Source organism: Bombus huntii, chromosome 4, assembly GCF_024542735.1.
Source record: "Bombus huntii isolate Logan2020A chromosome 4, iyBomHunt1.1, whole genome shotgun sequence".
In the NCBI taxonomy this organism is placed as follows: Eukaryota; Metazoa; Arthropoda; class Insecta; order Hymenoptera; family Apidae; genus Bombus; species Bombus huntii.
Genome location: NC_066241.1, coordinates 9,590,656 through 9,618,036, shown reverse-complemented (window position 1 = coordinate 9,618,036; position 27,381 = coordinate 9,590,656). Strand labels below are relative to the sequence as shown.

At 32.2% G+C, this 27,381-nt stretch overlaps 2 protein-coding genes across 4 annotated transcripts in view; one reads left to right on the top strand and one right to left on the bottom strand.

Annotated features, from left to right (window-relative positions):
- The window catches only part of LOC126864728 (E3 ubiquitin-protein ligase MIB1-like), a 64,084-nt gene extending 43,551 nt beyond the window's left edge, over positions 1-20,533 (top strand). Inside the window, exons 2-7 of the mRNA XM_050616352.1 lie at positions 16,042-16,261; positions 16,925-17,235; positions 18,399-18,573; positions 18,828-19,029; positions 19,145-19,308; positions 19,554-20,533. Of these exons, the coding sequence (XP_050472309.1) occupies positions 16,042-16,261; positions 16,925-17,235; positions 18,399-18,573; positions 18,828-19,029; positions 19,145-19,308; positions 19,554-19,694 (1,213 nt within the window). The 3' untranslated portion in view covers positions 19,695-20,533. The remainder of the gene's footprint in view (positions 1-16,041; positions 16,262-16,924; positions 17,236-18,398; positions 18,574-18,827; positions 19,030-19,144; positions 19,309-19,553) is intronic.
- A 3,017-nt stretch (positions 20,534-23,550) lies between these two features.
- The window catches only part of LOC126864725 (cytoplasmic dynein 1 light intermediate chain 2), a 34,887-nt gene continuing 31,056 nt past the window's right edge, over positions 23,551-27,381 (bottom strand). The window contains exons 5-11 of one of the 3 annotated variants that reach the window (XM_050616341.1): positions 27,080-27,310; positions 26,740-26,950; positions 26,462-26,650; positions 26,279-26,393; positions 26,064-26,204; positions 25,180-25,333; positions 23,551-25,088 (exon numbers count right to left, since the gene is read on the bottom strand). In XM_050616341.1, coding sequence (XP_050472298.1) covers positions 24,973-25,088; positions 25,180-25,333; positions 26,064-26,204; positions 26,279-26,393; positions 26,462-26,650; positions 26,740-26,950; positions 27,080-27,310 — 1,157 coding nt within the window. In that variant the 3' untranslated portion in view covers positions 23,551-24,972. The remainder of the gene's footprint in view (positions 25,089-25,179; positions 25,334-26,063; positions 26,205-26,278; positions 26,394-26,461; positions 26,651-26,739; positions 26,951-27,079; positions 27,311-27,381) is intronic. The other 2 variants (XM_050616342.1, XM_050616343.1) reach the window with 2 other exon arrangements.

Genomic DNA, 27,381 nt, shown 5'->3' with positions numbered 1-27,381 from the left:
CTTTTCATCTCTATTGCATTTCTGTTTGCTTACACACGTATAGTTTACGCGCCATTTAAAATGGCAAGTTCGTTCGATACAGAATTTTACAGCTTCAACTTTGTTCCGATGAATTTATCGCCGATGCTTGAAACCGAGAATTCCGGGGAAAATTTCTCACACGACCTCGGCCTTAAACCTGACTCACCATGTGTGCACGCCGCTGAAGAAAAAAGAGGACCGAATATTGCGCAAACAGATGTATAACAGTCACGTAACATGTTGCATTATCCCACGTTAACAGAAAGTACGATTAATCGTCCTTTTGAATATGAAGCAAAACTTTCTTCGAAATTTTAACCGACTTAATTATAAGTATACAAATTACATTTTCCATTTATTACAAACAAGAAATAGCAACGACAACAGTAAAGAAGATATAAAATAGTGTGCTACATTTTTATGCCAGAGTCGATATTTTCTCTTACTCTTAACGTCGGTGTTCAAACTATCTTCACTTAGTCGTGTAATATTGTCAGGTTTCGATTAATATTAACTACCAAGCAATCTTAACTTGCTAATTGATCATCGATAATTAACTATATCTTTTTAATGTACAACATACCCAAATTTCCAAATAGAACGTAATATATGAAAGTAAAACTTGGTTACTCTTTTATGAAGTCGTAGACGGATATCATGCGCTTCTAACATCACCTGATAAACCAAATTCTCTATTACAAAACACAGTTTCGTCTTTTATCCCTACCGCTCGATTCTAACAATCTAAAGCGAACTAATCTAATTCCGGTACAAAACTAACTTCAGAAATTCTCTATCGGAAGAAATCACCTACTCAACACCCTATCACCCTAACACCCATGTACCATGATCCACGGTTCCTTTCTCCTCTCGAAAAATACCGTCCGAAACGAAGTTGCCGAGAATTCGGTTAACGCGATCGCTCATTGCTTAAAGAAAGACCGATAACTCGTTTGGGAAAAAGAAACGATCTACTTGCTGAAGCCAGGGCGGTGACTAACGAGGATGCCGATCTCTCGGTGACTCCTACGTGGCCGCACCTGCGACTTGTCTGCTGCCATATTTTACGCCAAAGTCATTTCCATCGCCGTGAGAAAGTTCGAGGTTCGCTTTCACCCCTGATTCCTCCTTCTCTATCGTCTCCCTCTCTCTTTCTCTTTCTTGCTCCCTCGTTTCCCATCTATTGCCCTCTTTCCGCTGGGTCGCGGCGACCGTAACCAACTCCTTTTGCAATAACTTTTAAAGGAGCCCAGAATTAATATATTTTTTCAGAGCGCACGCCGGAATGGCTGGCCGGGTGCCGCGGTCGGGTATTGAACGCATAAATTACGCGGCTCGAGCCAAAGTGCTGCGATTGAAGTGCTTTCTTGCCCCTTCTGCCCTTCCCCTTCGGCTCGCCCGTCGCGCTTTTCCTCGTTTTTTCCTCCTTCGTCGCCCGCCTTCTCTCTTTCCCGCCTATCTCCGACAGCTCGACCACGAAGAACCCCTTTCCATCGACGCTCACCCCCCGTTCCACTTCCACGGAATCCAAACTCCGTGCGATGGAATTAGTTGGTAGTTGTGATTTAGTTTTGGTTCGAATACTACTCCCCTCTCTGTCCCCTTATACGTCCCTTCCGTACACTTTCTATCACCTTCTCGTTCTCTTCTCCATTCGCCTCTCTTCGTTACAAACACGGTTCAGTCTCGTCTCTCTCTCTCTCTCTCTCTTTCTCTTTCTCTCTCGTCGTTCAAGTAACCCCTTCGACAAGTTCCATCCAGGGAATTTCGATTTTCGTCACGGCAATGCCAATGTTCGACGAAGGGATTCGAGGTTTGGTCACGGTGACGCATAGACTGGATACCATCTAACAAGATCTTAGACCGTCTTATGACGCTTTGACACGGAATGAATAATTTGTCGTCGAGTTTGAGAAGCATTGAGAAAAGAGAGATACGTAATCGTCTGGTACACGGTGGTACACGGTGGTACACGGAGTAGTTTACAGTTGCCAATCGATGATTTTTGACGGTGGATTTTTATATATTTATGGGAAATTTAGAAATGCAAGAATACATAAAACATTGAAAATATAACACTAGTTATGGCGTTTAATAGGCGAAACGTGTATCCGTGTGAGTTCTGTCCCTTCAATTATTTTCATTGAAATATGGGTTTGCATAAATATCCACAGTCTAGTCATCGGTTAACGACTGTAAACTACGCTGAAGACTATTACGTATAAAATAATTATATATCTCTTTTTTCTCTAGGCAAATTAAACTCAATGATATTTAAACGTAAAATACTTATAACGTTTGCCTGCTTCCGCAAATATTCGTTCCTGAAAAATTCGAAAATTACTTCTCGTACGTTTGCTTCTTGTTTACCGTACAACTTATGCTGCGGGTAAATCTAATACCATAAACTTATACCGAATTATCGATATCATGTTCGAAGATGTTCTCTTCATATTTATATAATTTGAAACAATACTGCAGAGTTTTGAAAATCAAATGACGCGATTGCCAGAGAAACATGATTTATCAGCCGGGTGAATCATTTCTTAAATTTTTCCAGTTACGAGACTGTTCCTTATATGCGAACCTTGCGTAGGAATACTCGTTTTCTATTCAACAAGGACGTTGATTTCATTTACGGTCTACTGCTCGAGAAATTTCTAAAACAACATTCAAATTCAAAAAAAGAAATGTAATATTGTTGGCATAGTCGCAAATTAACTTAATTTTGTCTTTGTATCTAAAATATTTACTTCTTGTTCTTCCTTGTGATATAATAAAAAAAAGGTATTTTTTAAATTAACTGCTTGCAAATTACAATTTTAACATAGAAGTAGACTATAAGCAAGCGACTAAACATTTCGGTAGAGAGTCGATTAGCCATAATTCATAAGACGAGATTACAATTTTAATTTATAAATCACAATAATTAAATAATAATTCACGAAAATAATTTATAAGTGTAATTTACGAAATACATTAAACCGTATTTTCTGGTAATTACAAAAGCTATCTGTTCAAGTTTAGACAACGGTATTTAATAATAAGATAATCGCTGTAAATCATTTTTAATCAGATCTCGGAAGCGAGAAGCGAAAATGGAGCGTGTTAAATGAATTCAGACAGTAGCACGTGCGATAGCGACATGTTAATCCTCCAGTTAATTCAATCCGTTTCATATTTTACGATTAAAAATTAAACGCAAACCTCGATCAATCATGAAAAGAAAGAATCTTCGAGTATTTACTGCGTTGATTTCAAGATAAGTTACGTTAAATCCTCGAAAATAATTTCTCCAAAATTAAACAACAATTTTCGTATACTGTTATTTCAAATACGTTTCGACAAAAATGGAAACTTTTTCGAATCATGACTCTTATCTCGCGTACATCACGAAATGACAGAAAATGGACGAATCGAATCAACGAATCGGAGAATCGAAAGAGTCTGGGACCGCTTTGAAGTGCATCGGTCCTCTGCGACCACTAGGAGTGCCAATTCTGGTAGAAGCACCGGAAATTGCGTCACGGTAGCTAACGGGTTTCTGCATATTAGCTCACTCGTCCATCTTTCTCTCTCTTTTCATACTTTTTTCTCTCTTCTTTCCTTTTCTTTCCATTTTTACTTTTGCATTTCGAACCTCGGTTCGAATAATTCCAAATATGTACATCTATTTAATCCTGACACAGCTAGCCACGAAAAATTTTCTTTGCATAATACCGATAATTTTTTCTAATTGATTGTATACAGTCACGTGAATCCTTATAACAGATTATTAGCATCTCGGTTCGAATCGTAAGTTCAATTTTATCACTTTTCGGAGAGATTGGTTTATTTTAAACATTTGAGCGGTTCTACTGTTCGATTAAACTTGATAGCTTCAATAGGAGAGAAATTAACATCGAACTACAACGTAGCAGGAGAACATTTATTGCAGCGTAGGACGAGATTTTAATTGAACGATATTTTTGTAAAAAAAAGTGATTTTGTTTTTAATAAACGCGACCTAGTTTATATGTATGTTCAATTTATTAAATAACCTTGTTATTCCGTGAAAGTAAGATATTCTTCGTGCTGAAAATATTTTTTATTATTCATAATATTTCTTATATTTCTTATATTACGTTCTTTCTTATAAATATTATATATAGTACATATCATAGATTGTTATATACTAATTCTGTATTATAAATAATTATCCGTGACACATTTTGTACACACGTAGTCTGATATTATTTTACAATTTAATCTTCCTTCCTTGATGAAAAGATAGTGTTTCATAAGACCAAGAAATGAGAACCTTTTAAAAAATATTACAATGGCAGAAAGGATCAAAGGAAGCTTGAGAATGAACAAAGGTACATTATATTATTATAGAGAAAACTTTGATCAAGATAATTTTATATTTTATACAGAGACAAAGATACGTATCAGAATTATATTTTTATGTTATTTCAGTATTATTCTATATTATTCCGTATACGTCAAGTAAAAATATATACGCGTCCGCAAAACATGTCACACTTACTTAAAAACATTATTTTATAATTTAAACGAATGGATAAACAGATGAAACGTTCATTCCACAAACTTTTCCCTTAAAGCCTTAAAACAGCTACACCTTTTCTCGAAGAAAACTTACAATTTACCAAACAAATCTCGCGAGTAAACGTTGCAAACATTACGTTAAATCCACCCGACAGTTCTTCCATTTTCTTCACGGAGAATAATGAAATCCTTCGCCGAGGCGTTTTCTTCTCTGTTATTCATAAAAATACTGTGGGAAGGATGAAAATTCATATATTCAAATTGATTCTCGTGCGAAAGAGGTGAAGCGCGATCTCACTTCCGTCGTTAAGAACGGAATTGAAGTGCCGATGCAATCACGGGCCATGCCCATTGCTCGCCAACTCTTTTCAGCTCAAGCAAATCAAGCGTATTTAACAACAGATTGCCAGTGTGGAATAACAACGTCAATGGTTGTGCGCGCTTGATAATACCATTGACCGATCCCTAACTAGTCTTTTCCCTCGAAAAATTCTCAAATCAATAGAAAATCGGTTCACCGAACCGAATACTAAATTCAAGTTGTCCTGAAATTGCGACAACGAGTACAATACATCGATACGCGTTTGCTTGGAAAATTTAAAGAAGATTTGTTCGTACGTCGAAAGTTCATCTCAGATAGATTTTCGTGAAACGAACTGACAGAAATATCCTTTTATTGCTGTTTGAAAAATATTAAAAAAAAAAGCTGTTCCATCGTATTATATTATACCTATATTGTTTAATTCAGATATGTAATAATGCGATATAAATCCGCAGTTTTAATCGGACTTTCGTTAATTAGAATTAAAAATTCATCAAACATAAAAATCATAGAAATCTGAAATGAAAAATTCCTTTTCATTCCTTCATTTCTCTTCTTCGTTCCAATTACTCATTTTTAAAACGTAGATCTCAGATTATATCTCAGTCTTACAGTCCGGACAATTCTAAATCCTAATACGAATCTAAAAGCTAGTAGCGTCGATGAAGTTTAATCACAAACAGATAAGCCAGTAACGCTCGGTAAAAGCAGTTGATGAGTCAGACAATGGATACGAGACAAGTGTTATACTATCCAATTTTATGGTCACTTAAAGAGCGAAAAAAAAAAGAATGGAAAATAACAAGAAATCCGGGAAGATTTGATTTAACAGTATCTTTAAACGTCTCTCGAAGTACAGGTCGTAGAGGACGCCGGGAAAAATTTATTTCCGTGTGTACAGACGATATACGCTTCTCAAATTGAAGAATTGATGGACAGGGAAGCGTGGAACGAGAAATTGAAGGTTTATTTATCGCTCGCGGAGTTTTGATCGAATCGGTTCCTCGGCTCCGTGAATGGCTGATAGGAAATCCGAAAACTTCGAAACAATCTCTCGAGGAGACGCGTGGCCAAATGAAAAAGAAGATAAATGGAATTTCGCCTGAATTCTGCAAAGCTGTCGAGATAAACAGTTTCCAGGTTAAAAAGATTCGATATTGTAGTATCTCGATGATATTTCTCAAAATCTCAAACCGCGTACTTCCTATGGGTCTTTGTCGTCGTTTCGAACATAATCAGCAGACTGTGAACTTTCGCGCATTCGTAGGAAATTTGAATATACAAAAATGCACGGAATGTACGTAATATGCAAAGATATAGAAAATATCCGAAATATATTTTCTACGCAGCTTCTATTTTTTTAACTATACGTATTTAGCAAATTACATTAATCGATCGAATCATATTTGCGCAATTTCCACGGTCGTCATGCCTAATTTATCTCGTTTAAGCGTCAATTAATGACCACGTGAAGTCGTACATAACTTACCCACAAAAGTAACCATTATTCAATAACCGAAATTTGCGTGCCTTATCCCTTAGTTAAAATCATCCATCATCAACACCTGAAATTTTCTAAAAGGAAAAACGTCCACTTTGTACAATCCACTGTTTAATCCCATTGAAAGTAACATTATTATGCGGAAATAAATAAATAACCAAGTGAAAAAATACGTCGTAAATAAGTGAAAAAATTCTTTTAGAAGTTACCAAATTACAAGAAGTCCACGTGCTCGTCGACAATGTTACATACTATACTGGTTATTTATATTATTATATCGTTGTTCGAAAAGTTCGTAGCGTTTCTATTTTGAAAATATCGTACATAGCCGAATAATACAGAGAATTAAGACGAAACATCGAAAATTCGTTAATAAAAAAAGTTTTATTTTGCCGGTGAAACGATATCGAACCTCGTATATCCAAGAAATTTTCCATCTTCACTGCAACGTTCACCTCTAACTGTCTTATTCATCGAATATAGTATAATCTCGCTATTTTATGGTCTTTATGAAACCTAATCAAAAGACGTAAACAAGAACAAGAAGTTACTGCGAGTATTTAAAAGCTATTGGAAGGAGAAAAACGAGAAAGCAAAGAAAAGACTCTGGAAGTTACATGTACGAGCAGAAGAAAGTCTAACCCTGATTAAATCTTTCTGAACTTTCACTACGAATTTACCGAACAACCTGACGGTTATCGGAGAATCGTTTGGTTCGTTCGATTGGAACGCGTGAACACGGTGAAAATCGATACGAACGCGATCGAGAAGAGATATTCAAAGAGCGATGCACGATCCGTAGGTTGCACTATGTCAATTATATTTAGCACTTTGCCATATGATCTCTTCCACTGACTCACAACCATCGGACGGAACGTTTCGCGAGCAAGAGTGAAACGAGCAGAACGAGCGAACCGCACATCGGAAACAGAGGCGCGTGTACATCGGGTTCTCGGTAGACTCTGCAATGATGCCTCGTTTGTCAGTGACTCACTAAATGCACGATATATGCACGTGTATGTCCGTGCACGCCGGCTGTACGCGTGTAGGATGATACCGATACAAAGTGGACGAGATTCGAGCAAGTATCTTGACTGTATGCTGAATCGTGCCATTCATTAACCAGATTCCCCCTTTACAATTATTTTGACCGCGACGCATTATCGGTAGTCGTTTCTCTGTTCGCCTTGTTATTTATGGTATTCGACGAATTAACGATGGCCCCTTAATGATCGAATATCTTTTGCTTTTCCACGGACGATAACCGTAGTTGCATTCCGCGTTAAGTTCTACATAATTTAAGGATATCGCGAGAAAAGTTTAAATACATTTATCGTCGACCAAGTTTCGAGGACTTTTAAAGTGTAACGAAGTTTATCTTCTTCGTATTTGACGTTGCATGCATATACGCAACATTGTGTGATACTTTCGTCAAATATTATCTAACTATGTGATAAATATGTTTATAAAACTGATCTCGAAATAGAGCGTTACGCGGTCTTTACAAAAGTATTGGAAAAAGATATGTTTCTCTTATTAATAATCGATAAAATTAACACTTTTCACGCAGTCAAAAAAAGAACTGGATTCTACAAGAATTAGAATTCTTTTCTACGTTAAAATTTGTATTTCGGTAGTTGTATATATAACTGTTATAAAAATTTCATTGTGATATTTTAGTACTATATACCGGATGAGTCGATAAGAGAAGTACTATCTAAAAGAACTCCTTATCTATCGATTTTTATCGAGAAGCGTATTAAATGAATTACGTTGCATTTCAAGGGACTCATCGGGTAAATGCAACTTTATTTTCTAATATATTTTCCGAGATATCTAAATGACCTTGGGCTTTTCACGTGACGCAATATATTCTTTATGACATTATTTCATCCAACTGGACATTCTCTACAAAAAAAAATATTAACCTACTTATGGCGAAAATCTATTAGTTTGGCGGATATTTCAGTTTTAATTTGTTTTTCGTACGTTAAATTTTACAAGTTAAAGTTAAAATATTTGCCAAACTAATGGTTTTTCAGCATAAACTTAGCACTTTTCTGTAGAGAATATCCAGCTGGATCAAGTAATGTTATAAAAAAATATACAGTGCTATTTAAGACACTCCAGGTTTTTTTATATCTCAGAAGATGTAAGTTATAAGAAAATAAGATCTTGAATCTAGTTAGAAATTAGAAATATAATTCGTTTAAGAGATTTCTCGAACAAATCAATAGGTAGCGAGTTACTTTAGATAGTACTACTTTTTATTGACTCACCATGTACATGAAGAAAACTTGATAACAACGAAGTGGAGCATATCGACCATTTAATAAACGAAATCGCAAGTGGATCTGTGCCTAGATGTGAGAAACGTCGTACATGTAATGGAACGAGACATCATATGACGGCGACATGTTTGATATCTTGGCACGTCACATCATATGCATAGTAGAAGATACGTCACGCAAGTGTCAGTTACAGCAACCAAGCAACGGGATGACGCGATGCTGACGATATTGCCATTACTGCCGTGTCTATGAAGTTTCATTTTTTGCAAATTAATATCATCGTTGCTCACGCGTTACGCAAGCCAGCACACGATTAGGCTAACTTCGAAATGACTACACGCCTCAAGGATAAAACTGTTCTACGAATAAAGCGTGCAAATGGCATCATCAATGCTAATAAACAACTAAACGTCACAAACTATTGGCTCATGCTTCCTTTTATTCCTGACCTAGAATCGACCATCTGCTCGAAACATTAAAGATTTATTCGCGAAAACGCGTTGCGAAACGATATTCAACGATATCGCGGAACAAAATTTTTAACGATGGAATAACAGAATTAAAATGTTCCTTGTAAGCATACCAATTCGAATAATCACAAGAATACTTAATTAATATTAAAATTCTAGTTTTCTCGGAATTTTATCACAGCAATGTACATACGTAGTGACGATATTTATTTAATCCGTTGTAGTTATATACCGCCAACAGCGGTTTGATTCTATTGGAAATATAGTTGGACGCTGCCCTGGAGAATATAGCCAAGAAAATATTTATTTTGGAGAGGAAAATATTTTTGGACGGCGTTTCAGCTAAACTCTCGAAACACACGGAAATTGATTTTTTTTATACCATCCTGAGGGTATTTTACTGAAAGTAATATTTTCTTCCTCCTTTCTTTAGGTAAATAGAGATATAATTATCATTCTTGGCAGTTTTTTGCGCGCATTATTTATCAGTAATTAACAATTACAACCTTTTTATCGATTTTTGAATATTATCCTTCGCACGCTACTAAATGTATTGTATTAAATAATTTTGATATTTCATAAACAATTATATATATAAACAGGAATACGTTATAGTTGTTATTAAACATTTACGGATAGGTAACAATGTAAGTAATAGCTGTTTAAGTCTGCGAATCATTTTAATTACCTTCTTTTAACTTGTAACGAACGACATAGAAGTTATTTCAATATAAAACTAATGTGAAATTTTATCTTTACAATTTAATATTTCACAATAGTAATGCTAACAGCGCGAAAACTATGCTTGCAACAAATGTCTTACTCGCGAAAAAAGTAATTCGTATAAAATAATCCGTTATTCCCATTGAACGTTTTAAGTTTGAAATATCTGAAAAATATCCAATTATCGTGAAACGTTTTTCTTCCTCTCTCATTCAATTACATTTCTTATAATTTGTTCCTTCCAAAGAATCTTCCCGATGCACTTTATTCTCGAACTCTTAATCTCTCGGAATCATGAGATCGTCCCCTGACGATCGAAAGCTAGTTTGGAATTCGGAAGTTCCAAGTCGAATTACGGAAATATCTTGAGAGTTCCGTATACCGTCGACCTTATCCTTTTCTACTACGGATCTTCTCCCCAAAGATTTTCTCGTCGCTCGATTCTAAGCAACGTAATAAAACGTGGTAAAGCATGAAAATCAGTCGATCGATTCTGTCGTAGAATCGCCTTGAAGATATTGTATAGAGTCGAAAAGAAGTTAGAATTTTTCCAAGCGATTATATCGCAGCGTTACGCCAAAAGCACAACTTAATTAGTATTGATCTTGAAATTATAAACTAAATTATAACTGTTACAGACTTTCGATATAATGGTAATAATAGTAATGATCATTTGTTAATGTCGACGGAACAAGCCCTTCGTTGCAGTAAGTGTGTAAGTACATAACTGTAACATAATGTAAAATTACACGTAGCACAAAAAGAACAAGAAAAGTTAATTCATACGAAATTACGCTACTGATTTTAGGAGTTACATGCTCGATGATTAGAGACGCTTATATCGGTCATAAAGTGTGCGATGAGTTTCAAGCACGAAGAGTAAGTGTATGTATATAATGATATATAAATTTTATTGTATTTACTTTATAGTAATTTGGATTTATAGTCTGGTGATTCCAAAAAAGGTAGTTAACGTAGCTTGTGATTATTGCAATTTATCATTGAATTATACACTTCGTCGTAAAATTCATATATTCTTGCTACAAATATTTCTAAGCTTCATTGTAAGTATATAGAAATAAGACAACGAAACATTTGTAAAAAGGATATTCATGCAAGTAGAATAATTGAGTAACCATAAAAGAAATTTTAAAGTAATTGCGAAGGATATTGCTGGCTATGAGATTCCATTACGCTATAATATATAAAAAGTGGAACATTCGGAAACAAAATGAGGCTAAATAGCATCATAAATCTTTTAATTGAAGCTGCATTAGTTTCGGTATAATCGGTTTATACCTACCGATTAAGTATTAAAGTCACAACATGATTGCAGGTTTCTTTAATACGTACAAAACTCTGTATCAAAAATGTATCGAAAATAAATGCATTGAATTTCTCGTTATAAAAAGTGATTCAATTTAAACGAGTGCAAAATTGACAGGTTAATAACCCGTACGAAGCGTACAATGCGTTACGAGTGTTACTAATTACAAGCTTGGTAATTGTACGATCGAAGTTAATTTACTGCGGAAATTTCGTATAAATCCCTATTAATATAGTAGCCGTAACGAATCATTTATCAATTCTCAAGTTCTTAAAGTCTAATAAATAATCTGATAAAAGACTTGTTTCGTCCATGTTATATGGCTAAAATTGTATATCTTAAGCGAACAAAATAATATCTAATTAAACATCTTTTAAAATATAATAAAATAATTAAATAAAGTTTCTGAACTTTGTATATTCAAAAAGGTTCCAGTTTCTATTATCAATTGACTTATGTATAACTTAAGTCAATTTTAATATGTCAGAAATATAAATATTGAATAAAAATATTTGCATCTGCAGGTATTCTATTTAATAGAAATAATAAATAAATGATAAGAATGAATCAAACAATATTGTTGTCTCAAATCATATTACACGTTTTTGAACTTAATGTCTGGTATTAAAATTTTGCAAAATGTTTTAACCTTTATTTTTGAATAATATTAATAAATGTAAATTTCATTTCCAGTTTCGTGAATAATATTACAATATTTTATCTGTCGATAAATTTAACGTACGGTCTTCATGCCACGAATGTTAATAACCAATGTTTCTGTTTAATTACATCAATCAATCAAAAATGTTTTACATTATACTTTATAACGTTTTCCTCGTTAATCGTATAACTTAAAGATGAACTTCGTATTGCTGAAAGAAAAATGAAATCAATTAGAGAAACTGATCTGACAACATAATCACTAGAACAAAAATATTGGTGGCAATTATTTTTTATTTATTGGTTCATGAACCACTGTGATTGCAACGATTATTAGTGGTGATAAATCACACGGAAAATTCATAAGGATAAACGAATCGTGAGAAGATTATTATATAGAAAATTTGCGTTGGAACAAAATAGTACAGTATATACAAATTCAATGGGTGTACAAATGAATAATTCAAATTTCTGTAGTGAAACTAAGTTGTTTTAAAAAAAAATACCACAAGTTTTATCAAAAGTTCAATCAACGTATTTATCGTTGCTTTCTATGACTTTAAGCCATCTATTAGGTAAATGATGATTCCATCACGAAAAAATGTGGTATCTTCTTTGTATAAGATCCAATATTGATCTTCATTCTTTGGACAACGCTAGACTGCACAATGTTTCTGTGACAAAAGACATCGTGTCCTGGATGGAACGTCTTACAGTATCCAATTTATTCACTAGGCATTGCTCACTCGGATTATTATCTATTTCGATCGATGAAACACGCCTTATCCAATTAGTGGATGAGATACAAAAATGACTTGACAATTGGATCTTGTCTAAGGACGCATTTTTCCGTGATGGAATTCGTCGCTTATCCGATAGACGCCTTAAACTTATAGAAAGCAACGGCGAATACTTAGAGCAACCTGCTGTATTTTTTTTTTTTTTTTTTTTTTTTTTTTTAATAGACTCCGAGTTTCACTGAAGAATTTTGATTATTCGTTTGCACAACTAATATACGAAAAACAATAGGAGTATTTGTATTTACGTAACGTAATGTAACATATATTTTGTTCGTATTTATTCATAGCGATCTTTAATACATTATTATTCATAACATTAGCAATATCTCGAAATATCATTGTCAATCCCAACGATAATATTAGTGGTAGATTCTAATTAATATTTGCGCGATTCTGATAACACCTGCGCGAAGAATAAAAAAAAATCTAGACAGCAACACCTCAGGAGAAGCTGTTTCCTTAATACGTTAATGATATCAACTTGTGAAAACTACGTCGGATGCGAACCTTAATTAATATTAAACTATTTACAGCTTTTAACGTCATAATACCGTCGCCGATCCCTTTTGAATATTTATACCGGTAAAATTGGCGAATTTTTCCGCGATCTCGTAACTGCGGTTGCACTGGAAAACGCGCTGCGAGCCATCGTAGACCGGGCTTAATAAAAAAATACGCCAGCGAAGCAGCATAAAAATTTTATAGTCTTCGATGGCGGTCTTCCAGGCGCAAACGGAGAGACGTAAAATGCGTAATGACGCTGAGAAATCGAATAGAACGGGGAAAAGGGCTGTTAGCCGCGAGCAAATCGATTCTGCGGTAAAGCGACAATTATACGAGTCGATGCGAGTAATGGACTGTTTCCGTTAATCGTGCAAATAGTATTTCCTCCGTTCCTTTCTTTTAGTTGTCGTTACAGAAAATGTTATTCATTGTAATTGAGTCGTTCTTGCTAGCCATGTGAAAGATGATTTTATCCTGCAAATTGGAAATTAGAAAATAAGGTTGAATTACGATTCAGACTTTTGTGACGTTAATTTTCATTTAACAATAATAATAGATCCTTTAGGATCTCGTAGGTTCTCTGTGGATTCTAAGAGACAAGAAAGTTGATAAATAGGTAAATAAATCAATCACGTTACCAACGTTACAGGTTACTTATGAAATTTTATGTTCTTGTATTATTGTCTGTGCAAATTTTTTTCTAAAAAAAAAAAATATCTTTTTGTATATAAATATCTTTTGTATATAAAACGTGAAAGATATATTTATATGTAATATTTCATACCGTAACTTCTTTTGGAATTATACTAATGTTACGAACAGTTTCTAGTCTCTTACTACGCCTGATTAAATGTTGTACGTAGAAAACATACATCGTAAAATGGTACTAAGAAAAACACTGGAGTTTAGTTAGCACCAGGTCTCGAGTTTTGATTTATGGTTGTGCTTTTTTCGAATAAAAACATTGACAAAAGACCGATCGTGTCGTAGGATGCTATCTTTAAATCAACATTTACTCACAATCGTGTTTTTGATCATTAAATTTCTAAAAGTCTTACACGCGATGATATTGACCATTTCGTATGCAACGAGTTGAAAAATAAAAGTTTGACGTTTATCGGAAACGTATGTGTCAAGTTGCACGTAAAGTAAGCACTTATATACGTACATACGTACATATACACGTACGTAGAATAAACATATGCATAGCTGTCGTGCCACAGCGGTGCTGGTACCTCGAGGAGGTCCTGTCAAAAGGCAGCTGTCACGTCTCTTTCCGGCTGTAGCCCCGAGGAAAGACTGTCCATGGGGTCCACAGGCAACACAGTCATAGATGGTGGTATTTTTTGAAAACATCGACAAAAGGAAGTCTTTATAATTATCACACGCCAAAGATACTCAGGGCCAAAATGATTATTGAAATTGAAGTTCTGCCCAGTTGTATGGAAAAATTATTATACAATATATCGATAATTGTCGCGTACGTGAACAGAGACTTCCTTCTTAAGATCTTAAGAATTGTATTAAAGTAAAATGTACTGAATTGTATTAAAGTAATAATATTATAATCTTCGAAAGGATAATGAAATAAAATATATGAAAGATTTATATCTTTGCAAATTTTAATCTCATTAGTGTATGATAAAATGTAATCTTAAATGTAATCTTTATGGTGCGAGCTTGCCTGAATATTAATTATAGCGCAGTTTATAATAATCGTATTAAAATTTCAAAGCGATTATAGTAATTTACGAAACTTCGTTGATTCTTATTTCCATTATCTGTCCGTTTAGTTTTCGTCTCCGGCTGTATATTAATTATGAAATAATGAGATTGATTTAAATAACGACACAGACAAAAATTCAAAAATATCTTTGATGGGGAAGTCATTTTTCAAAACTCCGATCAGAGGAATGAATACGGTCGAATTAAAAAGATGAATTTTCAACGAAAACAATTTCATATTCACGTTGACCATTTCGTGATACAGCATGGAACAATATATTGTAGAATATGCAGAAACATGGATATACTATCGTAAACATCTGTTACTAAATAATCTACGAACAGCGTCATTACCAGCCAGAGTTTGCAGGATTTGTTAATCGACAACCGTGTCTGTTAATGATGTCGTGGCTATAAACCGAAAGGATTTCAGTTGATTTCTGCGTAAACTGACTATGTATTCGTATCGACAGCGGCGAAAATCCGCAGACGACGAATATCTGTTTGATTTCGTGCTATTTATCATCGGTTAACTGCACGCGGCGACACTAATGCGAAGCAATAATGTGGCATCGAATTACAAACGTTTGCCAAACGACGTAATTGATTGCCCATCCTTTGATAACAAATCCGTTTTGAATTTGCTAGTGAAAATCACAATTTCCTGATCGCACATGTCTAAACGCTCTTTACACCGGAATAACATTCAGGACGATCGTCATTAAGTTCCTTCTTTCTCCCATTTCTAAAGCTGGATTTCTCGTGGATTTGTTTCTGAAAAAAAATTGCTGAATTTCCTTCTTTAAACAGCTGTTACTATTTTATGTTATTTTTTATAATTTCATCTTTGCTTCTGAGCTGTGTAATTGCTAAAACGTTTGAATCGTTAAAATTGTTAAATCGTTAAAAACGTCAAATTTACGTGTACAATGTCTAAACTAAATATTTTTGCTTGTTTGAGTGATTATTATTTATTTTAATAAAAAATCAAGTGAAATTTCACACATAACAGCCTCATAATAGCCTCTTTGTCGATAAAAATTACAAATTTTCCTCTTGAAATTCGAAGTACAACTAGAATGAGATATTACAGCGAAAAATCATTTTATCGGTCGTACTTTAAACGTGATATTTTTCTTTTGATTGCAGCGCAATGCGGGTGCTCCTCTCGAAACTTCCGAGACCATGGATAGTTGACGAGAAAAAGGACGATGGTTACACGGCCCTTCATCTGGCTGCTCTGAACAATCACGTCGAAGTTGCTGAACAGCTGGCACGTGCTGGAAAAGCTGACCTGGATTTGCAAAACGTCAATTTGCAGACCGCGTTGCATCTCGCTGTCGAGCGACAGCACACGCAAATCGTTCGTGTACGTTTATTTCATCGTCAAAAAGAAATCCTCACTTCTGATCCGATGCTGCACAAACGATTCACTGAACATTTCCGATGTTCCAATTCCTTTCGAAAACACATTCCGAACATCAATCTCAATTCCACCCATGAAAAATCGAAGTATCTTTCTCAATAAAAGACTTTTCTTGTTCGATCTGACATGACTTTGTTAAACGATGATTTACTGTCTAATGTACAATGATGAACAAAAGTATTGACACAGATCGGATTTTTCCGTAGAATCCTCTATAAATCTTCAGTATACGTGATACTTTATCAAATTTTTTTTATAAAATATAAATTTCAAGTCTAAGGTTTAAGTGTATCATAATTCGCCATCGTTAAGCAGCTCTATTTAACAAACAACGAAAGTTACACGACGAACTGTTCTTAACGATACATGGAATTTTAATTATTGTTACATCGATACAAGAATAGATCCTAGAACAATTTTGGAACTCACATAGATAAGAAGATAATTTAGCGGCGAGACACAGGGAATCGGAGCAATGTTACAATTCGATCGAACAATTCGAGATACGCCAGTTCATACGTAATTAAAATGTTCTTAAACCGACACGGATTAATTTCGCCACGGGTTAGTTCGATAATTAAACGGAACTCGTAAATCCTGTTGTAGCTGCTGGTACGCGAAGGCGCCAATTTAAACGTAGCAGACAAGGACGGTGACACGCCTCTTCACGAAGCCTTGAGATATCACACTTTGACGCAGCTGCGACAGCTGCAGGATGTCCAGGACGTAGGGCGGCTCCTGATGGGCCTGGGCGCGCAAGGACAGGACAAGAAAAGTAGCTCGTTCATTGCTTGCTTCCTGGCTGCCCATGGGGCTGACCTGGAATTGAAGAACAAGAAGGGACAGACTCCGCTCGACCTCTGCCCAGATCCAAATCTCTGCAAAACGCTAACTACTTGCCACAAGGACAGAGAATCGTTAGTAATTACAATCTACCTCATCCCGCAGTCACATAAGCGAAACGTCGCAGTTCATTGAGAAGTTTCAAATGCGGGTGTACAAAATTAAAGTTCATACTACGATAGAGCCTTCCGTATTCGATAGAGAAACGAAAATGTTCGGATAATAATGAAACTTTCGAGTAATAGGACAATCACTCTTTTGACATTGAATTTCAGTTGTTCGAATAGAGATCGAGAAAATTTCAAGTACTTTTTTATAGCTTTCTCCAACGGTTGTTTTAAATCTTTATCCTATTTTTTTTTTTTTTTTTTAATTATTTATTTCGACCATAAATTATAAACTAAAGTCGCAATATCATCTTTTTGTTTTAATGATAAGACTGCTTTTGAATAAAAATATTTGCACGTCAAGAAATACATATCTATAACATTTTATCAATTATAATATCTATATAAAAAGTTAATAAATATTTAATTAGAATTTAGATACGGAAGTGTCTGATTTATAAGAAGAAATACTTAAACACAAGGGTATTATTAATTTCTTCTATAGAAAAAAAAAATGTCTTTTGTTATATACATGTGCACACAATAAAATAGTTTGCAGAATGAGAAGACGTTCGAGAAGACAACGTAATCTACACTTACTCGGATGACACGCGACTGTTTGGCACGTGGCATTCTGTAATTACGACCGCTTAATATGCATTCTGGTCAAAGGAAATAAGATTATATCTTACTAAAGCGTGCAAATACACGTCTGTAGCCGAGTAATCTCTATATTTTCGAAGCATAAACTTCCCTATGCAGCATGAAACTTCTCATATAACCGATATTACGCTTAATCAAATCTTATGAACACGTTCAATTTACACTTCTAATTTTTCTATCTTTTTTCTGTACGCGACAAAGAATAATTTGATCCTTTAGAAAAGAATTTTGAGAAGTATTGCTTCCTTTATATTATTTTTCTCATGAGATTGTAATAAACACGTCTGCGTATTATTACAAAAAACGCGTTTTGTATTAGATGTATTCGGAAATATACCAAATCAGGCTCTACATCCAAGATGTGTCAATTTGGCTAAAAGTCATAAATAATCCGATAAATTATAACGAGGTACTTTTAAAACAAATTTTATCTTCGTGCATTCACTATGCATAATTATTACTCTCAGGGACAACATCGAACCGGCAGCTCCATCAGCCACGATCGACGAGTGTTTGGTCTGTTCAGATGGAAAACGTGAAATGCTTTTCAGCCCTTGCGGACATGTAGCTTGTTGTAACGCTTGCGCGCCAAGAGTGAAGAAATGCCTGATCTGCAGAGAAAATGTCCTTTCAAGAACAAAAGTAAAATACTATCTTGATAATTTTAAAAATTCGTATTGATAGAACGTTGACCGTAATTCGCCGATAACGATTCCACGATGATGATAGGAAATAAATTTTATTTCCTCTAGGAATTTATTTCTAAAACTTATTTCTCATAAAAAATTTGCGAAATTATCCATACATTCGTGAACAATATTTTAATACTTTTGATTAGAAGGAAAAACAAAGAAAGTGAATTACCTGCTTTGAAAACAAATTAAACGTATTTGCAGATCGAGGAGTGCGTGGTTTGCTCGGATCGTAAAGCTAACGTACTATTTCGTCCGTGTGGACATATGTGTGCTTGCGAAAGCTGCGCTGCCCTGATGAAAAAATGCGTTCAATGCAGAGCTCAAATTCAGCACATGTTACCGTTGTCGATCTGTTGCGGTAGAGGAGGCGATGTCACTTACGTTAAAGCGACCAATGCTTCAGGTACGAAATCAATAAATAATATGTATTAATAATAAATGAAATAGATCCGATAGGAGAAATATACTAAAAGCGTAAAAATTATTTAAGCATATAAATAATCTTTATGCGTTAAAAGGTGCAACGATAACAGACGTGAAGAGTGATCAAGAGGAAGAATTATTATCGCAACAAAATACTGGAAGTGGAGGAGAAACACTTTTGATGAACAACGGTAGCCGAGATACATCACACAGCGATATACAGAAACTTCAACAACAACTTCAAGATATCAAGGAACAGGTATATCGTCTTTTGTTATATGATTTGTTATATGTTTTCCTTTCTTTTTGAATTTCATTTCTTCCTCGAATGAAGATATGTAGAGCGTAATTTACAATCTTCGTCTTATAAAAACAAAAAAAAAAAGATTGTAATTTTACACAGAAAATAAAAGCTCGGAAAAAATGTTGATTAAATTGTACAAAAATAAGTTAATTGAAATTTGTATTAAGTACATTGAAATATTTTATTTTGTATCTTTACAGACAATGTGTCCAGTTTGCTTAGATCGTTTAAAGAATATGATATTTTTGTGCGGCCACGGCACCTGTCAAATGTGCGGAGACCGGATGTCGGAGTGTCCAATATGTCGGAAGGCGGTAGACAAACGAATTTTGCTCTATTAAATCTAGAAAACTGATTATCGTTCGGAGCTAGAGTTTCATTTAGATATATAATAATGAATGATAATAGTAGGAATAATTAAATATTGCATCTATTATCTGATTCAAATTTTGAAAGTATAGATACGTTTTATTTTCGATACTTTCAACCTCCACAAGACTGTAACATAAATTAAGATTTTGTTAAAACTATCAAAGTATATTTATACATATACTGCCCATTCACCAAATAAAATTTATACTAATTAATTCTAATAGTTTTTATACTCCTATTTTAAAATTTTAGGAAACATTTATACGAATTAATATGTATAAAATATTTCTATTTAATTTCATTACATCTATCGTACATAAGTATTATACCATAATGAAGACATAAACAGGCTATTCAGTGTAATCTGTTCCACGATTATTCTTATTTTGAATAAGTATTTCCTAAATATATTCAAGCATGTCAAACATATATATGCTTAAAAATTTCCCAATCTTTTAAATAAATGCTATGAAAGATATATACAAATCAGAGGAAACCGAATGCAATATTTACTTATTCCTTCTTTTTTTAATCTGTTAACGGGCTCCGTATAATTTGTTCCTAATATTATAACTTCAGCATATTTTCACGATATAAATATAATCAGGCAATTAAATATACACATACATTAGGCTGAGTCATGAAAATGAATTATAAGAATTATAGCAAAATGCCAAGCAAGTTGATCGTATCTATGATGAAATATTGAGATCGTATCGAATAGCGCTTCGACCTTATTCATTTCTTCAAAATTACAAAGTTTGATTCAGTAATGTAAGTTAATAAGTAAACTATTGTTTTCTAGTAATTGTTATTAGTCGAAAACTCTATTAACCAATATTTTTAAACATATATAATGTTTCCATTTTACGCTGATATATAGTCTATACGCACAATAATTCTTCAAAGACATTCGTTACTTAACGTTACTTCAAATGTACAATTAAACGTAGTACTTATAGTGTCGAAAGCCAGCAAACACCTTTCACAAAGCTTTTGCTTTCCTCGATTAGGAGCAATAACGAGTGGGATAAGAAAATTCGTACTTTAGAAAGTAACAGATACCCGCAAATTCTGCATTTCTTTTTTTATTTTGCTGTTTTCCTTCCTGCAATTATACAACAATAACGCGTCTTGTATACAGTAATTTATAGATACAATATTTTTTTAAGTGCTTTTTTTTTGTTACTTTATCATTTCTACTACACTTTATTAGATGTAATTTGTACTTACCAGTATATTTCCATGATTATAGATTTTGCATCCTATAACAAAAAATTTTATTCCGCTTTTGTAATAATTATCGAAAGGATATAAATTTTTAAGACTTTCTAGTTTTTCTTGTCCCGCAAATAATTTGCATGAATTTCTTGTAAATACTTCGCCACTTCCTGTCCTCAATCTTATTGCCAATACTGTCACATTTGCTCTCCCTTCTTGAAACTGTATAAAGTATCTTATTATTAGAAGTTTCAATATTCCCAATAATAATGGATACTGCCAATTACTTTTATAAATCATGAAACGTTTAATTTATCATTAAATATCTAATTAGTTATATAAAAATATTAGGAAAATAATTATCATTATCATTGTAATTCAAAGTTTCCCTTATTTCCGTAATTTATATATATATATATTAAAGGCAATGAAAAGATTACGCAATTTAATAAAATTAATTTAATTGACAGTAATTTGCATAAACATTAATAATAGTAACTATCTATATTTTAGAAAACTATATAATAACTTATTCAATTTACTTCCCTCTTTATAGTGAGGAAAGAGGGGAAGCAAAGTTTTGAAAAGGTAATAAATATGAATATTTGTTGGCTCATAAATAATCTTTACAAGACTTTGCATCTTCTTTCTTAGTATCGCTATTGGTAGAAAAATGTAAAAAAAAAATAATGCTCATTGACTATACATCCTGAAAAGAATATTTATAACGAAATAGAAAGAAAATTTAGCTTCGTATTTGAATCGAACTAATCGGCATAAATTTTCTACTTGTAAAATTAGTAATTGATATTTATATCATTTTGTATTTTTTCCCTTTTCGAAAACTATTCATTCTTATAATAATTTTTTGCTTTGTGAATTTTCGAGAAATTATGGTAGGAATAATCAATAATTGTTAATTGCACTAACAAATATCTTCCTTTATTTAAATTCTGGCTATATAGGTACGACCATACTTACGTTTTGTGATGCAAGAATTCAGTAAAAGAATTATAGTCAGGTAATACAAAATCTTTTAAAATAAAATATGCAATCTATGATTATCCTTGATATCGCATAATGTTAAAATTAATATTATGAAAACATTATTTTTTTATACATAGTGTTAACATCAAAATTTTCATTTTTATAATTTTTGGAAAATATTTTTGTAGTAATTTGAATATATTAAACGAATATAATAAATTCAAATATTTCATTTAAGTATTTGAGATAAAAAGAATATTTCAGACGTTTGAAATAAATTTAATAAATATTAAGCAATAGTCTTTATTAATATGGTCTTACCTATAAATTAATCTTCGTTGTGAATATTACAATACTATGTAGTGCTTTTAACTATTACCCCTTGCTCTTCCATTTACAATATCTTTTTAGAAGTTTTTGAAAGGCAATTATTATATGCGTTTAGAATAGGAACTTTATTAACTAAATTTAAAATAAGTAGACCAATAAACAAGTATTAGACATTAATATTTAATTTAAAACTCCATTTTCTACAACCCTAGATCATGCATAATTTACCTTGAATCCAATAGAATAAAAAATATTTAACACAATTATATATATTGAAATAATCAGAAACATTATAAAACATTTACATACATACCCTTTTATCATTTTGAAAGATCTGATTTATTAATGGAATATAAAATTGGATAAACAAATGAAAAATGTAGTAGATATTCAACAAAAATTTTGATTATTGAATAATTAAGTTTTGTAATGTCTTCTACTATAATTTTTATTGTAAGTTAATTATTTGTTAATATGGAGTCTTAAAGAAGATACAAAATGTGAATGGGCAACATATAGAGTTTTTGTACCATTCCTGTTATATAATATTTCTGTAAAAGGATACATTTTACCTGAGAATATTATATATAATAAACAGCATTAAAAATGATGTATAACATTACAATGGGATTATAAAATTTTCTTATGAAATCTGAGTAGAAAAATCAATTGTAACAATTTTTTCATTTTCAAGATGATAAAAATATTCGTAATTTCATCCCTTTGGTTACTTAATCGTTGATCCTATTGTATTGTCTATCTCTTTGGCGTTTGCAATGGAAAAAACATTGTAACAGAAACATTGTAAGAAAAATGTTACGATGATTAGAAATACTATCTTAATACTTGTATTATTCTATTACGTTATACATATAATCATCTCAATTGTATTCAGGGAAATTATAACAATAAATACATTTGTTCAACCTAATAAAGAACAATAGTATGTTAAATATTCTTATTTATTGCGCACATATTAATAAGTTAAAATAGTTTAATTCTGATATGTATCTATTAAGTAAAATTTTATATAGAGGACAAATAATAGAAAATTATAGAATGCAATTAATATTTTATTAATTTAATAGAACTTTCTATTTCTCACTGAGAACATCAAAATATAGATATTCTTCCATGTCATTAAAATCATTAAATATTTAGTACCAAACATAAAAATATCAAATGAATGTAAAATAAATAAGATTTTAAAGATACAAATATTTTTAACTCTTTTAAATTACAAGAAATTGATTGCGGTATATTGCTGTAATAACAATAACTTCTATGTTTATGAAAAATTATTTATTTTTGATCAGGAATTTTAATTACTTCATATACAGAAAAGCCACATTAATAACTGAATTTACAGATTCTTCTCTTTTACATAAAATTCTTTTAAAATTTGACAAAGAAGTCTCACTCGCCTTGTAACCGTACACTCCAAAATTCATACCACGAATTATCTTCAAACCAAAGACAAGCCCGTGTCCTTGGTTAAGAAATCTCTTCTAAATCTAACATTCATATAAAATACTATCTCACACATTCGTATGGCCCATTTACGTTACAGTAACGGCACTTTATAAATTAGACCGAATACAAGAGAAAATTATTCAGCCAACTTTTATTAACGAGAACAATATTGTATAAATAGAATTATTTATTTATTAGGAAATGAAATGAAAGCATTGAAGAGCAGTAAAAAAATCCTTACATCCTTCATGGATGATTATTAAATAATTTACTATAACGAGCTGTAGGGACATGTGCGTAAGCATAATTGAATGTATTACTATATTAAATATTTAATTACGTTAATTCAATAACTCTCTAGCTGTAACTTTGTATTGTTACTGACAGTCAGATATAACAAACGAAATCATTGATAGATTGTGTGACATTTCGTTATTTTCTGTTTCTCAGTAACATATTCGTTTCTGAATCAAATTCAACTGTTCTTATAAATTAATTCCAATTCTTTGCGACCCATTCAAGTGTGATTAAAATTTTTGTTGCACATTCATAACAAACAATTAGTACTGCGTCAAAAATTTTAATACCAAAAGAACCATAACACAAGGAATGTGCAAATTATAATTATAAATAAAAAATGTGCAATCTACAACCTAAAGAAAATTATAACTTTAAAAGACTAAAGAAAAAATTATTTTAGATTATACAATTGTGCTTCATTTCATAAATTGATACAATATTTTATAACAAAATTTCATAAAATATTAATACGTTGTTATATATATATATATATTTCTATTTAAATAAATTCGACTGAATATTTGTGCTTTGCACAATATGATTAGTTATTGATTAAAAATTTCTTGTAAGTATTTTATAACTATGACAAGTTATTAAAAGTTGTGAGTATTTTTTAAAACAACTGTATTAAATTAATAAATGACAAAAATCTTAAATCATAATAAATGACATAAAATATAATAAATACAAATAAAATCTTTTTAGATCATTATAAATTACCAAATTAGTACATGCATTGCAATATTATTAATACAAAATGATAAAAATAATTTCTGTATCAGTTTCAAACATTGCAAATGAAGATGAAGATCACACAGATATATTTTATATTCAGTGTCATTCAATTATCCTCAAAATGTTATTATGGAACTGATATTTATGATTTATAATTCAATACTTAACTCCCAATATGGGTCGCAAAGAAAATATACTTCCTTAACATTCAGATGATGAATTTAAGTTGGGAGGAGACATTTTTTTCGTTCGAGTAAGTCGATCTAATTCCACTGCTGCATCATTACACATAGTTGCTTTATCTACTGATGCATTATCTGAAATAAACAATAAATCGAAATTTTTAACTTTAAAATGTTATGAAAATTCATAATATACTACATTCTTATAATGCATTATAAAACTTACCAATTTTTATTGGACTCGTACCTACAGTACCTGGTGATCCAGGGCTTCCAGTCTTTTTGTGAAGAAGAGAATTGAAGAAGTTAGCTAGAACACCTTCCCCAGATTGCGCAGATCCAGTACCTTTGGGATCCAACTTTTTATTTGGTGATGCAACCTGTATAAAAAATATTTAATATTTGCAAAATGGTATTTTCTGTTATATTCATAACAGATCATACCACAAAGATTAGAACATGCTTTTGATCGTCCACTGTAAAAACACATAGTGATCTCATTCACCACAAAGTTACTGAACAATGGAATATGTAATTAAAATTTAGCCTGTCAAAGTATGAAATAGTCATGTATGCAAATATGCTTTTTCTGTACAGTAAATCTAACAAAATACACATATTAACATTAATTGTTAGCTTAGATTCTAAAATGTAAAAGAACACAATATAGTTTATTAAGATACAATATTATCTTATAATTATATAATGAGAAGCTACTAATCTAAACATAAGAATATATAAACACTAAGCAATGCATGAATTGATCTAATTGATTTAATGTCAATGCAAAAAAAGTGCTCGATGATCCTAACATTAATTTACAAAAAATTGAATAAGAAATGTAAATGCTATGTGTCAGATAATTACACCCAAGAATATAAAAAGCAACACTCGCTCAAACATCAATTAAAGTCAAAATTTTCGGGGTATTACAGTCAGAATATTTTTAATATGAATAAGCATTATCTGTTAAGAGATGAGGATATGATGATAACATACATGAATACATGATATATATACATAAATTAGCCACAACATTGTTATTCAATGCTGAATGATTATTAACTGCATGTAACATGACAAGCATGCTCCAATTATAAATGGTATAACCTGAATAACTGGTCCAGTGCTTGCCTGATTCCTGGTTGTTGGAGATCGTGTTGGATCTTTTATACCTAATAATGCGGCTTGTTGTTTCGCTAAGAAAGCTTGTTCTTCTTCTGCCTGTACTTCTACTTCTCTAGCTACACACTAATTAGTAAAATAATATTTTACTATAAAGTCCTTAATATTAAAAAAAGTAATTTATCTGTACACACACATACTTTTCTGTTTGTTGATGGTTGTGCAATTACATCTCTATAGTAATCATCTGGTTTCATTGATTGCAAATTTTCATGAAGAATACTAATCTTTTTCATATTATCCCAACCAGCAGGACTGTAAACAAGAACATCTTTAAAATATTAAAAATATATACAAATATTTACTCAATTAAAATTACATACATGAGAACTGCATCTTTTTCGACGACTAAAGCAGGTGTTCTAAATGGTAAAGAATAAATTCTATGTGTAAGATATTTATAAAGCAAATCACAGTTTTTATCTTCCTTTGCTGATGTGTAGAATAATCCTGCACCATATTGCAAACAGAATCGTCTTATCCACTGTTGTATAAAATCAAAATGTTCATCCCTATAAAAAATTAAAATTATTGAACAAATAAAGTAAATTATTACCACCAATTATATCTTTTTTTAATAGCAATTATATTATGAACTTACTTATAATCATGTTCTTTCTCAAGAGTAGACATATAATCAGTTTTGGTAATAACAACAACAACATCTAGGCCTAAATTTGTTGTAAGTACTCCTTCTGGTAGTGGTAAATTATCCATTGTATCGTCATCTAAGTTACGACTAGTTCGCCTTAAAGGACTACCAGGATCTAATTCATCTCCAGGTTCTGTATAATCTTGCCACTTTTTTACATCTAAGCACATAAAAAATGATTTGAAAATTTGAAAAATGATGTAATTAATATATCTTTTATTATTAAATGAACACATGTAACAATGTAAAATACATACTATGAAAGAAGTAATTTAAAAATGTGACTTACTAAATTGCCTGCATCGTTGCCAAGTATCATTATCTAAAGGTAATTTGTCAATATGATCTCCCAAAAGTGCAGCCCAGGATTGAAGTTGATCGAGGATAGCCCATGGAGTTGTCATTGCAGCAACTAACATAACAAGTGTATGTGGAAATCTTTCTGCATTTAATGCGAATCTTAAAAGATTTGCATGACCAGGATCACCATCTAATACCCATACAGATAATCTTGTTTGATCTGAGTAAAAAATTTAAATAATAAAACTTCATTACTCTTCACCTGCTATAATTAGAAACATTATCAATTCT